An 18,531-nucleotide genomic window follows, 5' to 3' on the forward strand; every position below is an offset into this window, starting at 1 on the left:
TCCCTGTTGCCACTTATGACATCCACTCCCTCCCTGACCAAGGAAAAACCACAGCCCTTATCGTTCTGGACCTCTTGGCCGCCTTCGACACCGTCTCCCACTGCACACTAATCACAAGGCTCTGTGATGCTGGCATCCGCGTCAAGGCCCTGGACTGGATCCACTCCTTCCTTACCAGCCAAACGCAGAGTCAGGCTACCTCAGTTCTTCTCAGAGCCTACAGAGATCAGCTGCGGAGTGCTCCAGGACTCCTCCCTGACCCCCACTGGTCGCGGCCGCAGACTCAACATCGTCTCCTACGCCAACAACACCCAGCTGATCCTTTCCCTCTCCAACGAACCCACAGCAGTCAAAATCAACTTTCACATCGGGATGACAGCCTTTGCCACCTGGATGAAAGATAGCTGCCTCAAGCTCAACTCGGACAACACCTAAGTACTCATCCTGGGACCTGCCCCCTCAGCCTGGGATGACACCTGGTGGCGCACCGCACAGGCAACCCCTCCTACGCCCAAGGATCACACACAAAACCTCTGCATCATATTGGACTCCTCGCTCACAGTGGCCAGATAAACACTCTATCCTTATCCTTCTTCCACACACTCTGCCTGCTTTGAAAGAAATTCAGATGGATCCTACAAGATCCAGAAAGTTGGTCACCCACATACTCATCACCAGTAGACTTGACTATGGCAATGCGCTCTACGCTGGCGCCACCCAGAAACTGCTTAGAAAACTTCAGATGGTTCAAACAAGAGTCAACAAGAGAATCACTTTCAAACTACTAACACATGCTTACAAAGCTCTCCACGACGTAGGACCAGCATATCTGAATGACCGCCTCAGATTCCACCTACCTGCCAGACAACTTTACTCCACGCAACTCGCCCTGGACCTACGTCCCACGGATCCACAAGACCAGAACCAGAGGAAGATCCTTTCCTCGCCACCAAGACCTGCAAAACGCCGGCCCCTCCACCTCACGCAATCCCCGTCGCTGACCCAATTCCGGAAGGATCTCAAGACCTGGCTCTTTGACTGCACCCTCTCGCCAAGTCGGATCAACAGCCCCTCCTTCTCCAGCACCATGAGACCTTCACAGGTGAGTAACTATGCTATACAGACCCCTGATTGATTAATTGATTGACTGATTCAGGAAACCAATATTCCATCAGACAGGCTAGCGAAGTTCACTATGTTTAAGAAATGGGTTATAGAGGATTCTCAGCCGCCCTGATGACCTATTGCAGAGTCTCCGATTTTATAGCTCAAAATTTGAATGTGGAAGTTCATGATTGGGCAAGTGACAGGCAGGGCTGTTGGTGTTGGTCTCCTTAGTGGGGATTACTTTTATTAAGGTTTATGCCCCTGTAGAGGATAACACTGCCTATATGAGAAGTTATTCCAAGCTTTATTGCAAGTCCCGTGAGATTTTATAGGTGCAGATTTTTATTTTCTACAGAACTCAGGAGTTGACTCCTCTTCAGATTGTAAATGGCAAAAGAAGCCCCAAGTAGCAAAAACCATGCAATACTATCAAAGGTTCCTGTGTCTTGTTGATCCTTGAAGGGAAACCCTTCCAGAATAGAAAGAATTTACATGTTTTTCAGGCAGATTTTAAACTGTCTTTCAGAGGGATTAATTCCTTGTCTCAAAGAACCTGATTTTTAAACTTCTTCAGCTATTCCCCAATGGGTTCTCTGGTTAGGCAACTCTTGAGTTGGAGATTTTGGGTATGAGGGAAAAGCCCCAAGTTAAGAGGTGGGTTTTTAATAAACACTATCAGCAGGAGAAGGGATGGGTTAAAGTTTGTAAGGATGAGATCCAAGGGATTTCACAGGTCTGCTCCACCAAACATTATCTGTGATGCTTTAAAAACGTATCTGCCATGACAGCTGATATCTAAAGATGGGGCTATTAATAGAAATGCTAAAGAGCAAAAATTGGCCCTGAGAAACTTGTGCAAGAAACACATGATAAACTTTCCTGTCAATATTTGAAGAATTGAAGAGGGATCGATAAAGCTAAGTGCACGTTGAATTACTTTTGCTATGCAAAGTGATATATAACTAATATGGCTTAAAGGCAGAAGATTTACAAGTAGAGTAAATATGCCGGGAAGTCTATAGCTTGGCTGGCCCCTGAGCAAGCAGCCAAGAATACTAGACGTATTTTAAAACGTCCTGCAACATGGTTACCCAGTAAGAAGAGGTAAAGATGAATGAAATCTTTCTTTAACATTAGAACTAGATTTACAACTGTACTCAGGTAGCTGATAAGGTGGAACTGTAAATATTTCTGGGGGTAGATCTACCCACACTTTCGGTGGAAGATAGGCAAAACGTGATCAATCCCTTTTCCAAGGAAGAGATGGTTGAGGTAGCTAATAGCTTGCCAAATGGCAAGGTCTGTGGCGTATGGTTTTCCATTGGAATTTTATAAAGAATTTTTAGAGGTTTTACTAACTCTATGTCAGAAGAGGTCTTTTCCCACCCTCTTTTAATTCATGTTTTGTGGTTGGTTGCTTTAGGAAAGGATTCAGAGGATCCATGCTCATATCGACCAATAAATTCAAAACACAAGATAATTATGAAATTGCTAGCAAATAGATTTAATGGGACAGCCGCTAAAATGATCCACCAGGATCAGAATGGTTTTATTTCAGGGCATCATCTGGGAACACACACCTATTATTTAGTGGAAGTACTTGATTATTTATTTGTTAATCATGTTCCTGCTGCGATCCTTCTAATGGATGCCGAAAAAGCTTTGACCGAGTGGTCTAGCAGACTCTTTTTTATCTTCTGGGGAGATTTAATATACACTGTTAGATCATGAGGTTGATAGAGAAAATGTGTGAGAGAGCAGAGGTAAAGATGATCATTAGCGCGTCAGAGTTTGGAAAATAGTGTGAATATTGCGAGGAACTTGGCAGGGCTGTCTTCTGGCGCTGGTCCTTTTTGTCTTCTTCATCAAACCATTGGCAATCACAATATGGAAAGATGCTGAGGTTCTCCCTCCAGTACCACAGAGGGATCAATCAATCAGTCAATCAATCAATCATTAAATTTATAGAGCGCACTACTCACCCACGAGGATCTCAAGGCGCTGAGGCGGGGGGGGGGGGCGAGTGCTGCTACTGCTCGAACAGCCAGATCTTGAGGTGTCTCCTGAAGGTGAGAAGGTCTTGGGTCATTCGGAGGTGGGTGGGGAGGGAGTTCCAGGTCTTGGCGGCGAGGTAGGAGAAGGATCTTCCGCCTGTTGTTGTTCTTCTGGTGCGTGGTACGGTGCCGAGGGCGAGGCTGGCTGAGCGGAGTTGGCGGGTCTACTAACAAACAAACAAAGCTACATGCGTATGCAGTCTACTAACAAACAAACAAACAAAGCTACATGCGGATGCTACAATGTTGCTGCTAGCTACTAGGAAGATTACGCAGGAAAGAGTGTTTGAGATTTTTACTATGTATCAGGGGTTTGGAGGTTATAGAATTAATAAAAAGAAAACCAAGTCCATTGTATGTGATAGTTAGGCTGAAATTCTGCCACCTGTGTGAACACGCAAACCGAAGCATTATTTGGGTTTTAGAATTTTGTCCCAGTAGTATGGAAAGTTAAAGTGGTGTTTTCGCAATGGAATTCGATCCCTTTCCCCTTTTGGGGAAGGGGGAATTGGAGAGAAAAAAATATTTTACTCCTATTTAACTTTCTCTTTGCTGCACTACCTTGTGTGGTGAATGCTGATATTTTGAAAGAAATTGAATCTCTGATATTATCTTTTATTTGGCAAAATAAAACCGCTAGATTAGCACTTAGTTCAGAGACATAGAGGAAGGTGGCTTAGCCCTGCTTAAATACTATTTTGCCTATTTTGCACAATATCTGTCCAGATTTCATATGGAATGTGAGTCAGCTGGAATTGTTTTTATAGGGTGAACGGCATGAGTGATATGTTAAAGCAGACTAAATCCCCCAAGAAAGTGCACAATAAGATCCTGTATTGTTTTTTGTTTTTTTTAAAGAATGGATCTCTATAGGTCATGTTCAATCCCTTGCATTATATCTGCCTTGCGCCTATCGGGTTTAGCTTTGGGTCCCTCTGAAAAGCTGGCTCAATGTACAGTTTTGGAAAGGGGGGCAGTGGGTTTTACCAAGGTGACTCATTTTTCAATAGGGGAGAGGTGGAAAAACTGTCTAGAAATTAAACCGTTAACAAGGGAGAATTTTTGGCTCCTGTCAAGTCCTAGGGGCATATTACAAGGAAACTGTCGGAACGCGGAGTTAAGCCAAGAAAGCTAACCCCACGCTCCGACAGTTTCCAATCACAGGGATGCGCCATTTTCACAAGAATACAGCACACCCCTGCCTTTCCCTTAGTGGTGGCGCTAAATGTAGCCACCTAGCGCCAATGCAGGCACAATTGCACCATTGTGCAAGGGTGCCTGCGTTACAGGGAAAGATTGTTTATGTGCCGGAAGGTGTCCCTTCCTGCACATAAACAATCAGTAATTGAGATTTGTAAATTCTATGTGTGCTGCAGAATGCCGCACACATTGAAGTTGCAATTCGTATTTTTTTTTAACAACCATTCATGACATTTTGCTCTTTCTGTGTGGGCTGCATTTTTCCTTGTTCCACCATGTTATGACCAGATTTTCCCTGGTCTTAATTTTGGCACTGCCCCATATTTACGCAAACCTTGTAAATATGGGACACCGTTAAAATCAAGGGGTGCAACACTCATTGCCCACCCCTTTCCCGCTAAGTGTAGCATGAAAAGGGGCCTTATTTACAAGGTGGCATTAAGCTACATTAAGTGACGTTGCTGTGGCAATAGGGGCTTGTAAATGTGCCCCTTTGTTCCACTTGAGACATTTGAGAGGTAAGCTTTGATCTGACCTAGTTGCTCATTTGTTGTTTTATAGGCTTCTCCCCAGTTTTTAACCCCTTCGCCACGGCAGGAATTCCGCCGCGGCGCTGGGGGGGTTTGGGGGCAGGTGCGGTGGCGCTGTGCTCGTGACAGAACCACTCTGTCATGAGCCACGGTTGAGCTGTGCTCATGACGGAGTGGTTCCGTCACGTCTCCGCCCACTGCGCTAATTGCCCGCACAGGCGGGGAATTAGCACCGCATGGGCGCAGCGGCCGCCAACGGCCGCAGCATGACGGAACCACTCCGTCATGAGCACAGCGCAACCGTGGCTCATGACGGAGTGGTTCCGTCATGAGCAGGGAAGGGGTAAAGACATCTGATTAGCCTAGTTTTGAGCAGTCAAAATTTGGTTACAAACCTGATTGAGACCCCGGATCGAAAACGACCGGCTCCATGGAAGAGGTTGCTTGCATCAAGTAGAGGGATTGATACATGTCAAAGTCAGTAAGTGGGGGAAATATTAAGGATTTATACTGACAAGGGAAGGGTGAGGTAAAGTTAATAAATAGGGGTGGGCGGAGCTCGCATAGTGGTACTACATGGAATTTCACGGAGTTACTGAAAAACTCAGTGAAATTTTGCAGAGTTCCGTGGCCTGGCGGAGTGCCCTTCCTGCCCCTCCCCCCAAACCCGCACTCCCTACTAAAGCCCCCGCCCCTAGTACCCCCTCCCGCTATAACCCCGGCCCCCACCCCGCTCCTGCATAGTAGTAACGTGGCCAGCTAAAAAAGAAGACTTACCTTCCTCCCAAGTCGCTGTGCTGCTCCTGCTGTTGGGCCTGGCTCCACTCCCGCTGCTCTGGTTGAATTACAGGAGGAACTGCAGTGCACATAGCATACTGCGTGTAGGCATGCCTGACCCTATCATGGGATTTGGTAGGGTCAGGCATGCCTTCATGCAGTACGCCATGCACACAACAGTTCTTCCTGTAATTCAACTAGGGAGCAGCAGAAGTGGAGCCAGGCCCAGCAGCAGGAGCAGGACACTGATTTGAGAGGAAGGTAAGTCTCCCACCGCACCGGTGAACTCTGCTCCGCTACGTAGGCGGAGATTTTGCTGAACTTCGCCCTCCAAGCGGAGTAGCACAAACTCGGCCAACGGAGTGGAGTTTACCACCCAGGATTATTAATAAACTGATGTTTGCGGTGTTGAGAGGAGCCAACTGGCATACAATCCAGTTTTATGTAAAATCGATGCTCTAAAGAACATTGCAATTTCTCAGCAAGATTTATTCAACACTGTCTGGCTGGTAGATAATGTTACCCTCTCTGAGTTCTCCTTTATCTGTCTAGTTTCACCTGTAGGCAATGTAGAAATAACTTGAACATCCTCAAAACAAGGTTAAATTATTCTTCTCTATATTTTCTCTGACAGGTGATTTACTTAAAGCAAGAGGTAAGTTTATAAATTGAGCAATAATAGATGGATCCTATATATAAACAAATTCTAGAAAGCTCATATTTGTTTTTGTGTTCACAGACAATCTCCAAAAAGAGAAAGGTGAGTGTGATGGTCTTTCTATTAATACAGCGGCATTGGATGCTTTATGAACTCTTCAAGTGGTATTTTGCTGACACTGTACACAGTAGATCTATCCCAGTTCAAACTTGGAAACACTTTTTATGGCATCATAACATGGACCTTAGTGACTTATTGCCCAAAGCTCTCAAATTTTAATCAATTTTCAATTTTAATCCTTCTATTTTTAGATACAGGTCCTTAGCCAGACGTTTATTTTTAGGGAGACTCGGTCCTCAGCTATGAGCAAACATTAAAGCTGTGCACTTTTGGAGCGTTCTTTCCCTAATGTTTGTAGAGAAAAACATACAGTATGCGAGGTTTTAAAGCAAACAATGCTTTTTTGTCATTTTTGATGTGATTATATTTAAAGGAATAAATGGATTTTTTAAGGTACATTTCAAAGCACACTCAATCAACTTTCCATGCTCCACTCTGAATTTGCAGCCCACCACGGCCCTACAGACAGTGGGCGTTTAGCCTTGGGAAAGCCTCAGACCTGCATGCCAAAAGGGGTGAAACATGTTGACTGCCATTCGTGTAAACCTCCCAAAAATATTTGGTTAGAACTGTGAATGTAAAAAGTGGAAATAAACAACTGTAAGAGCATAAATCTCACCAAAGTTCACAGAAATGTATTTCCTGTGAACTTCAACGCACAATACTGGTCATTGTCAAAGGTGTCTACAACTATGGCACCCTTTATCTTTTTTCATATTGTACTGTTTTTTGTTTGCTGTTCTTCCCAAACAGGAATTCTGCCTTGGTTGGGGTAAGAAATATCCGGTACAGCAATATCAGGAGGCAGAGGACATCTTCTGTGGGCAGAAGAGCATTGTCTACTATGTGTAAAATAGTGGTCTCCTGACTCAGCAAGAGCTGAGGCCTCACTGGTACTCATGCAGGTGTAAATGACTTAATTTACATGTATAAGGCATTCACAGATAGTAACCATGCAGGGCTAAATCAATTTCCTTATGTTTAATATCATTCAAGATGGTCTAATAAGGCTGATGAGTCAATCCTATGATAAGGGCAGGGAAGGGGTGTTTGAGGATTTGGATGCGAGGGAATGTTTTGAGCTTATACTTTTGTGAACATTTCCAAATATTTTTGTGGCCCATTTGTACTATGGAAATGGTCGAAGATTTACTCCTCTTTAGGGGTGTGAGAGATTCCCTTTCAAGGGTGGGAATGGGCCTGGAACTCCTGAAAAAAATGGGGCTGCATACAGGAAAAGGTTTCTTGAAGAGCAAATATATTTTACGGGTAGAGAAAAAAAGCAATTGCACATACAAGTTCTTCAATATGGAAAAGAAGACCAGTTCTTGGGTCAAACGTTTTATTTTAACTAGTGCCTTCATTTCCCTTCACTCTTTTCTCCCCCTGGTGACAGGTAACATCTGAGCCCAATATTAGTGGAGCTCTGAAAATGATCTCATCTGCTTGCTTGCTCAGCATAAATGGCCTTGATTCTCCAAAATGTAAGGGGTAGCACAGCTGACATATCAACCTTTAACCCCAGTGACATCATAGGAATTGTCATTACATGACCTTTGACCACAATCATCCCAGAAAGTGACTTCACATAACCTTTGATCGCACAAATCAAATAAATTAACGTACATATGAAGAACTGCATAATAAGAGTCAAATTAGTAGTTAGTAAGGCACAATGTGTTTCTTACCAATGGTACTGCCATGATATTCCAGGGGCTCAGTAATCACATGCCCAGATACAGCCATCATATGCCTCAAACAGTTCTGTACAGTTACAGCCTAAAACACCTAGACACAGCCATATTATGTCCCGCCTTTTATTGCTCACTGGTTCTAGCCGGTAGTTAATTGTAATTCAGGTTCTACTACTTCATTGAATATTCAGTACAACCTCTGCTCCTGCCTCCAATGCTTAAGTCCAGCTTCCAGGGCCAGGTACATCCTTCCCTTCCCTGTAACCAAAGCCACATCATAGCCTGTGAGACAGGAAGCAATGCAGTCCAACAGAGTGAAGTAGGTCTGTTAGGAAGTTACCTGCTCCTCTTGCAAGCCATAGAGCTGGCCATACATGGGAAGGACCTCACCAACAAGCATCTCCAGCTCCTCTGGAGAGAAGGCAGGGCCCCTCACTCTTGGAGTGCATGCCATGATTGCTGCCAGAGATGGCAAACAACAGCTAAAGTGGAGGAGGTGTTGATCACAGCTGTATCAGTAGGCAAGTGAATAGTTTTTCACAGCACAACATACATGTACGCCACATAGGCGGTCTTCTGCATACACAGACACAGCCATTGAACTGCGACCGTCATATGCACCAATGTTATCCAAAGGCTGGGTCCGCTGTGGATGCCATTGCCTACCGCGTGGTCTACTTCAGCCGGTGGTAGTCGATTCTGAATGTCCGATTAATGACATCAGGCAACAGCCATTTTGGTGTTTGAAATATGAGTAGACATCATTTTTTCTACAGCATTATCGTTCAGTTGAGGATGTTGACGCATTAATTGATACAATAAACAAGAAGATGGAACTTACTAAATTATAAGCGGAGGATATCGGTCAGTCAGGAGGTCATAGCAAGGAATCTGTAGATGCAGCTGCCTGGAAATGTGTTAATTGATCTTTGTTTATTTACCAATATTCCCCCAATAGCAAGCCCATAAGGCATTCTTATGCCTTCTAAGATTGGGAGGGTTCCCCGGGGTTGGGTTTGTAAGGAGGGTTGGGTTAGGGGGGGTGATGGTAAAGAAACAAAAAACAGCATTATCATCACTATGAGTATGTTGGGACATGTCTACAGAGGCTGTTGTTACATGTGCATTTTTCTGATTGTGCCATTTTTTAGTTGTTGGGGTGACAAGAGTGACTTTTCTCGCGCTCGTGTCATCCTTATCGCTTTAGCAAGCTTTTGCTATGCTGCTTTGTATGATGCTTTTTCATATGAGGCATCAACGGGTGGGAAACTGCTGCCTCAGGGGGTTGGGGACTATATGAGGTTTGAAAATGTGTCCGGGGAATATATGCCTGGGGGAGCGGTTTGTACGCCATTCTATTGCTTCACCCTTGCTGTGTGGCACCGTGCTTATTCCGGAATAAACGTTACTGGATTACATCCATAGATTAACTGCAGTCTTTTTTACAATTTATTTATTCTTTTGGTATTCCCAACAGTTGTAAACGAATGCTGTGAAACTACCAGTTTAGAAACGATGGGCCCCATCATGATGGCGGGCAGATTGCCACCGCCAGGGGGGATACCGCCATCCGCCGCTTTTCCGCCGGTTGCAATCGTCATGATTGCCGACCAGGCAGAACTCGGGCACAATATAGTGGCGGTGCCTGGAAGGCACCGCCATCCATATTATGATGCCTGGCTGTACATGCCTTTTCATAGTGGCGATGCCGCAATGTCAAAGATGCGGGATACGACTGCCAGGGTGGTGGTCGCATCCTAATTGGTGGTGCGGGACCGCCACACCCCTGGCAGCTTGTCCCAGCACCGATAGGGTGGAGGGCGGACTAAAGTCTGCCTGCCATCCTAATCTGGCCCTACATTGTAACCCTGGGCGAAGCTGGCATAGTGCCACTATGTGGAGTTCCATGGAGTTGGGGAAAAAACTTTGTGGAACTCCACTCCACCCACCCCCCCTAATCAAAAATATAAATAAGAAAATGTAAATTTAAAAAGAAATAACAGTTACCTCTGCTGTGGTGTCTCCGGGCTGCCGTCCTCCTCCTCGCCGTGGTCTCTCTCCCGCAAACCCCTACGTCAGACGTACATCTTGCGAGAACTGTGCATGCGTGCTTGTGCAGTCCTACCAAACGGATTTGCGAAGTGCAAAACTCTGCAAACTTCGCTGACGGAGCGTAGTTTGCCGCCCACCGTATATTGTAGAGCATTCCTGCTCATGTCCTCATGATTGCTGTGAAATTGACCCCAGCGATGATTGAAATGAGGTGTTCATATCGATATATAGGACAGGTCGGTGTATATGATGCAATTGGAGTATGGGCAATGTGTACATCCCTGAAATTCACACATGTGGAGTCCAGAATGAATCTCAAATGTTAAACATTGATGTCAACTAGAAATTATGTGGATGGATGTGTAATGATAAATCCAGTCCAGTTTGTTCAAATGAGAATTTTGGCTTTCTCCTCACAGATGTTACTAGAGACACTGTGACCTTAGTCCAAATGGGTGTACTCCACATATAGATAGGATGGGACAGTGAAAAGACGTTAGACTCCAGTGTACCTGCCATTCTCAGACATTCAAACCATAGAAGAAAGAGATGTCATAAAGAGGTTCTGTCAGAACAAAAGGTGCCCATACATCATGATACTCACTCCACAGCCTGAGGGCCTGGGCCACAGTCAACACTGCACAGGACTCCAAATCTTCATGTTCACAGTAGCGGTGGACTATAGCATATCAACAACCAACATTATCATAACCAACAGCCATGCAAATCAGGGAAATGTGGAAATGCAAGATGACTAAGCAAACACAGCACAAACTGATTGTGTAACATAAGAAGATGATTTAGGTGAAAGTCCCTCATACATATGTGGACATATCCCTGTTACAAATCATACAGCATTTGGCCTACTAATTCACTCATTGTGTAGTGACTCAAGTTTGTTACTTCAACACATCAAACACATATGCAACCTACATATTTGCGAGATCTTCAAGACAAATGAGGTCAATATTGTCCAAAAGAAGTAGAATAACTCACCATATGACATCCTACCTAATTCCATGTCATCCACCTTGTCCATCCATGGAAGAGTTAGCCTTCTGCTGTGGTATACCATCACCGGTCCCATTTACAGGATTTACAAACCGGTGTTAATTGCACAGCAAACTTGATGTAAGAGCCAAAACTGTAGTCACACATTACAAAGTACATAGTAACATCCCAATGATATCTGGAAAAGTGGCTGGGCTTGTGTTTCCTACAAAATGATGTGCTTTATTCTGTGTAAATAACATTGTTTTTCATAAATCAGGCTGTTGGCCAGTCCACATGGGTGCTGGTGGGGACAGTTGACTAATTGATTTGCCACCAAACCTGCCTACATAACACTGCCAGGGGAATCTCCTCATGAAGGGCATGTAGCGGGCATGCCAGGCACCTCATAGATCTCAATTCGGAGGAGGGGGGGCTTGGACTTGGGAGGGATGGTCTGTGCCTTGAAAGGGGTTGCTTTGCTTTTGGGAATGGTTCTTTTGGTTTTAGGAGGGGGCTTTGTCTTTTTCTAACTTTGGTTTTGGATTTGAGAGGATAGTTCTTGATGTTGAAGGGATGGGTATTGATATGAAAAAAGGGGGCCTGGGTTGGGGAGAGGGAGGAGTCCAACAGCGCAAAGTCCAAGGGGAAAGGAAGTATTGGTCATGAATAGAGGCTTTGGGATAGTTAGAAGTGGGTTCTGGTTGGGAGGTAGAGGGAGTGGATGTGTTTTGTGAAGGTGGCTCTGTTGTTGGTGCAGGCATGTGTTGTGTAGGTGATGTGTGTGTATGTAGAGGGTGTGCAGGGTTTGGGGAATAAGATGGATGTGTTTGTGGGTGTGTCAGTTGTGTTTGTGATGATGGTGGGCGTGTTGGTGTAGGTCTACTGTCTGCACTGGTGGTGGGTGGTGTTGATGGGTGTGTGGGTGCAGGTGTGCTATCTGCACTGATGGGTGATGTTGATTGGTGTGTGGGTTCTGGTGTGCGGTGACTGTCTGGGTGTGGGGGGCGGATGGATCAGGGGGTGATGTGTCAGATAGTGTTGCAGTGCTCCCAGGGCCAATGCTGGTGGGGTCAGTGGGGGTGTAGGTTGAGGGTGTGTGATGTGTGGATGTGTTTTTAAGATGTTTAGGATGTGTCTGTGTGTGTCGCAATGGTCTGTTTGGGTGGGTGTATACAAAGGCGTGTGTATGCTTGGGACAGACAGGGGAATAAGGTTTTTGGATGCGGATGGGGAAGAGAAAGGATGTGAGGCAGAAGGCTGGGGTGGGTGTAAGGCTTCCATCTGTAAAGAGCCAGAAATCTCTGTAGGGCAGACATACCACTGTGAATCCCTTCCAGGTAGGTAACCATCTGATTCCGCTGACTGCCCAGACCCTGGATGGTATTCAGCAGTGCAGTCTGCCCAACAGAGATCTGTGTCAGGATGTCGATTGCCTCCTCACTCAGGGCAGCTGTTGGGACAGAGGCAGGGGGTGAAGTGCCTGAAGCTAAGGAGATAGCTGCCCTTTGAGGGGAGAGGGCCAACACAACTGGGATTGGGAGCAGCAGGGAGGGCAAAGATGGACAGGGTAGCAGACCATGATGGCATTGCACCAGGATGGCAGGGGTTCACTACCATAACAGTGGCCACTGGAGTTCAACTTTGTTGTTGGTGATGTTGAGTCTGGGTCCTCTGTGCCACTACCCTCATCCTGTTGGCAACTGGGTCCATTTGTATCACTGTCACGACCGGACCCACTTTGACCAGCAGCTTCCCCAACAACCTGGTCCCTGTTTCCTCCGCTTGCCCGGGTTGATGCTGAAATGACATATGAGTTTGGTCATAGACACACAGGAGGAACAGCTCATTACAAATAACACAACAAATGTGCAGGTATCACACCACCTACTAGGATGGCTAAGTTGTCAATGACATCAGCATTAGCAAATGCATGAATTCAACATGAGTTCTCAACAGTTGCACGCAATAATGTCGGAACCACAGTCTGCCACAATTGCATGAGTTACCTTCCACTCCATCATGTACATAGCAGGAAATGACATCACCCTATATACGTAGACCCTTTTAATATACTATAATTACCAGGTGATATCAACTAGCATGGCCATGTATAATGCATCCCTACCCATTCTACACAAGGCCCTGCTACAGCAACTGGTCATGTTCCTAGAGACACCTCATGACATACTGATGGACACCTGATATAGCTATCTTCCTGCAATATGTATACTACCAAGAAGGATGTGTCATGGAAATGCCCATTCTACGCTGTTCACACGACCCAACTAAAACTTCTTTTTTTGCCCTCTGTCACAACTGAAAGTTGGGTGAGATGTCCTCACATATATCCTTATGACATGAAACCACCTAGGCCTAGGGAAGCCATTACAACAGGTAAAGTGTATGAGACTCAGGGAATTTCCTGTCCATGAAGAGAAGGTTACACTTGTAGTCAATAGGGAAGGGACATCACAGCACCTATACTTGTCTATCATACACATATACCAATGTATTACTGAGTGTACACACTCACATATCACTCCAACATGTCAGCATTTCACAACCCGCTGCATTTCAACAGCCACTTAATGAACCTCCACTATTCCACATGTGCATGCCACCTAAATGTTTACTCACACTCCGTCATTGAACAGTACATTGTGAGACAGTACTATAAATACACCGACCATGTATGTTATAGCCTCATCATTTGGTACTGAGTTATTACAATGAACACTGTATTTCGGTATTTGTGACCCATCCATGTCCACACACCCATTTCTGTGGTTACACATTACCTGAATGCACATCACCATTCACAAAAGTCCTTGACACATTGGCCAACAAAACTGTGAAGGATACAGACTTCAAACTATGTAGACCCATAGATCTTGTACCAAACACTTGTAGACAGTATAGCACAACATGGATATGTTACATGTGCCAACCAGACCTACACATGTAATTACTCTTCAAATTGGTTTGTCATTAGTCAACTTCCAGGTTGATGTGGTCGCAGTTACCTGTAGCAATGAAAAGATGGTTAGTCATGATTCAGAATAGACAGCACAATACTCCCCCTGTCCTAGCTGCTGTTGGGCCCTAAACTGCCAATCAAGCTCTGGGTACGCCACTGCCAGGACAAGGGCCATTAGGAGAGTCAGTATCTGGTGCACGCCCTACCACGTGGGCAGAACTTTCCAAGCTGGACCTCCACAATATTACAGGTCCAACATCTCAGGTCCTCCCACCTCTTCCTACTGTGGATACTGCGACGGCGATAGACCGCCAGGGACCACGTTATGGGCAATGGCTTTCCATATTCCCTGATTCTGATGGGCTTTTACCTGTATCTATGCAATAGATGAAGAGACTGAGTAGACATGCACGACTGTGTAGCTGATCAAGGAGTTGTAGACATCTAGCATGACCATGAATAAATTGTCAACACCCCAAATTTGTAGACTCCCATAATGAACATACGCACTGACATGATACCACATCAGACTAGTCATCTGATGACTACACCCATCTCAGGTCAGGTCCTCTACTGACTATGCCAGCCTACTTACATCATGTAGGCCAGGGCCATAACACATGCACTGTGAATGTAATCAAGATGTACCACTACATACCATTGGAAGCACATGACAGCTAGTGCATGTACATGTGCATGACTGTACAGACACTGTCAAGCTCCAGACGTGTGACTCTACCCATGCAGTTCAAAACATAACTGTTACCACTAAATGTAATACATCCTAAAACATGGGTCACCGTGGAAGGTCTGGCATGTGTGACACTGTGTACTCACAATCTGGAAATGAGTGTTCATATGGACAACTCAATGTAAAATAGTACTACATCTGATTGAGGGCTTGGGCAAAGTCCTGCCAGCAAAGGATACCTATTTGGCCATTTGTGGCACTGTCACAGGGTTGACATCAACATACTATTGTACATACTGTCTGGTTGCTTAATGTGACACAACTGGTGATCCAGTGATGGACTTCACGGCTGTACTCACCAACTATCTGCACAGTACATGTGTTAATAGTGCAATAGTCCTGCACAATTCCAGCTCTACTCATGGGAAAGTTGCACCAGACTTGTGGCAGTGAGGGGCCTGTCCTAAGGCAGTGAAACACATTGACAATGTGGGTAAATGACAAGAAGACCCAGGTCTGTGGGTCATGTCAGGTACAATACTATAGGTAGCTTGGTTACATCTAATAAAGTGTACTGACTATTACACTATACCTTCTGGTAGCTCTTGCAATCTATTCCTTCTAATACAGTGTACTGATTAGTACAGTATAATTTCTAATAGCTCTGTCATTCTGTACTGTCTAATGCAGTGTACAGACTTGTACAGCATACCCAGGTGTAGTGCTGCCCCTGTGCAGCATCTAATACAGTGTATCGGCAAGTACAGCATACCTTGGTGTAGATCTGTCACTCTGTACCATCTAATACAGTGTTCTGACTATTATGGTATACCTTGGAGTAGCTATCAATTACTCTGTACTATCTCATACGGTGTACTAACAAGTACATTATACCTTCTAGTAGCTCTATCACTCAGTTACATCTAATACACTGTACTGACTATTACAGTGTCCCTTTAAGTAGCTTTGGCACTCCATGCCATCTCATGTAGTGCACTCCCGCGGAGTGAAGTTTTTTCCTTGCTTGTCAATATTAAGTTGGCAAGCACAAGTGAGAAAAATCCAACACTAGACCACCACCTAGTTAGATTTCTCAATGCGGGCAGTCACGACCGCTCATTCTGAGAAACCATCCGTTCCCGTTGAGGAACCTGTCACTCGAGTAGAACATCTACTCGCATGAAGAAAGAATCCGCACCCTCTGCTGCTTGTGCTGTTTTCCAGCGTGGGTCAAACACCCACTGCTAAAAATCAATGCGAACAGCGCAAACTAACGTACTCCACTGCTTTTGGAACTCTGTGCAGCACAGCGAAGTTCTCTGAACTCCACAAACACTGCCCAGCCTTACCTTCTTGTAGCTCTGAAGCTCTATTCCATCTAATAAAGTGTACTGGCTAGTATAGCATACCTCCTAATAGCTCTGTCATTATGTACAAACTAATATAGTGTACTGATTTTTACAGTATACTTTGGAGTAGCTCTGTCACTCAGTACCAAATAATACAGTGTACAGACTACTGTACTGAGTACCACAGTATACCACAGTTACTCAGTTACTCATTACCATGTAATATAGCGTGCTGATTAGTACGGTATACCTTGGAGTAGCCTTGTCGTCCTGTACTGTTGCTTGGATATGAATTTACCTTAACCCCTTCCATGCTCATGACGGAACGGTTCCGTCATGAGCCACGGTTGAGCTGTGCTCATGACGGAACCGTTCCGTCATGAGCCCGCCCGCGCTCGAACCCTTCAGCACCGCGGCGGAATTCGCCCAGCGCTGAAGGGGTTAAAGGAATGAAAAGACAAGAGGAGTTTGGCAAAACAGGAACAAAGGCAAGCCCGTCTGCGCCCGTCCGCGCCCGACCGGGGCCAGGGGCCACAAACCCTGGTCCCATTTCCTTAAATCCCCTTAGAAAACGTACTTTCACTTCAGAGCAACTTTTAGCTCTCCGCCCTAAAATAACACCTGACTGTACCCGTTCCCTGGTTACTAATTGTGCTAAAGATATCTGCACCGGTTGTAATTTCTCCCTCGCCAACCCCTATTCAAATCTACACACATCATCAGGAAATAGAACAAACACTTGCGCGATTTCTCCCCCTGCTAAAGTTTTTACATTCCTCAGTGTAAACTGTCGTTCACTCCCCAAACACAAACTGGACACTTTTGACCTCCTTCATGACGTCAAACCGGATGCTCTATTTCTTACGGAGACCTGGCTCCATGAGAGCTCGGGTCCAGATGTCGCAGCAGCTTTACCACCTAATTATGTTATCATTAGGAAAGACCGAAATACGTCCTCTGGTGGCGGCATTGCTATCATTTACAACAACAATTTTCAATGTAAATTTGGCACGGTGGATATTCCATATTGTGAAGCAGCTTTATTTAAGTTAACACTTAACCCCCATTTCACATTCTCTGGCCTCCTCATTTATCGCCCTCCTGGCCCGCCTAATCCCTGGGCCACATCCCTACCGGACCACCTTACCCCTTTGATTATGAATTCTAATAATTTTTCGCTGCTTGGCGACTTTAATTTACCTTTGGACATTCTTTCTAACTCCACGTGTAGCAACTTTATCTCAGATCTTGCTGCTATGAACATTTTCCTACGTAATTCGGGACCCACACATAAAGCCGGCCACCTCCTCGACTCCATTTTTTTTAACCTTCCTGGTCTTCACTGCGATCCTGCATTGCCCATCCATTGGGCCGACCATTTTTTATCTAGATTCAATATCTCGATTCCCCCTACCTCTACTTCTCTGTTTCACTCCCTAAAGACTTCAAAAAGAGACTGGAAAAAATTTGACCGAAACGCTTTCAACCACGCCTTATGTTCGAACACTCCTTTATGTGATTCTGATGTAGACTCATTTTCCAAAAATGTACACAGTTGGCTCTCCACTGCTATCGATTCCTGCCTTCCCCCTTTACAGAAAAAATGTACTAATCACCGTCCCCCGGCCCCTTGGTTCAATGATACTCTAAAAACTGAAAAAACTTAATGCAAATCTTTTGAACGAAAATGGAGGAGAGACAATGCGCCAGAACTAAAAATAGCATATATAAAGTCAAAAAAACATTACCATAACCTATGCAAATCCACTAAGGCTCTCTTCGTCTCTAACTCTATCACTTCTGCAGCTAATTGTTCCAAGACACTTTTTAGCTTAGTTAAAAAGCTTGCTGGATCTGAGACCCTAGCTACTCCTCCACCCTTGAACAATTGCCAGTGTGAAGACCTTGCTCACTTCTTTAAACAAAAAATAGAGAAGATTCATCTTGATATTGCTAACACACATTTTTATAGCAGCCTCTTGACGACAACACCCTAAACTATCATTCAGAAGGCTCTTCTCCCCAGCATGAATGAACAGTCTCTCGTTGAATTTCCTGTTGTGCATGCCACCACGGCCCACCTCCTTGAAACCTGGCTGTTTCTCAACATGGATTCTTTAACTCTCATTTTAAACAAAGTAAAGTCTGACTCTCCTAACGACCCTCTACCTCCCTCTATACTCAAACAACTGGACCTCCCCCATATGCATGTCATCTTGAACGTTTTAAATTCCTCTCTTCGTGAGTCTGTAGTTCCAGCTCACTGGAAACATGCTTTGGTGACTCCTCTTTTGAAAAAAACAGCTGCCGACCCCGTCATGCTCTCTAA

General features: G+C 45.0%; 1 protein-coding gene across 1 annotated transcript in view; it reads left to right on the forward strand.

Annotated features, from left to right (window-relative positions):
• The window catches only part of LOC146770460 (butyrophilin subfamily 2 member A2-like), a 301,560-nt gene that overhangs the window by 258,721 nt on the left and 24,308 nt on the right, over nucleotides 1–18,531 (forward strand). Inside the window, exons 15-16 of the mRNA XM_085640442.1 lie at nucleotides 6,303–6,323; nucleotides 6,408–6,428. Coding sequence (XP_085496568.1) covers nucleotides 6,303–6,323; nucleotides 6,408–6,428 — 42 coding nt within the window. The remainder of the gene's footprint in view (nucleotides 1–6,302; nucleotides 6,324–6,407; nucleotides 6,429–18,531) is intronic.

This window comes from Triturus cristatus, unplaced genomic scaffold, assembly GCF_964204655.1.
Source record: "Triturus cristatus unplaced genomic scaffold, aTriCri1.1 SCAFFOLD_205, whole genome shotgun sequence".
Classification (NCBI taxonomy): domain Eukaryota; kingdom Metazoa; phylum Chordata; class Amphibia; order Caudata; family Salamandridae; genus Triturus; species Triturus cristatus.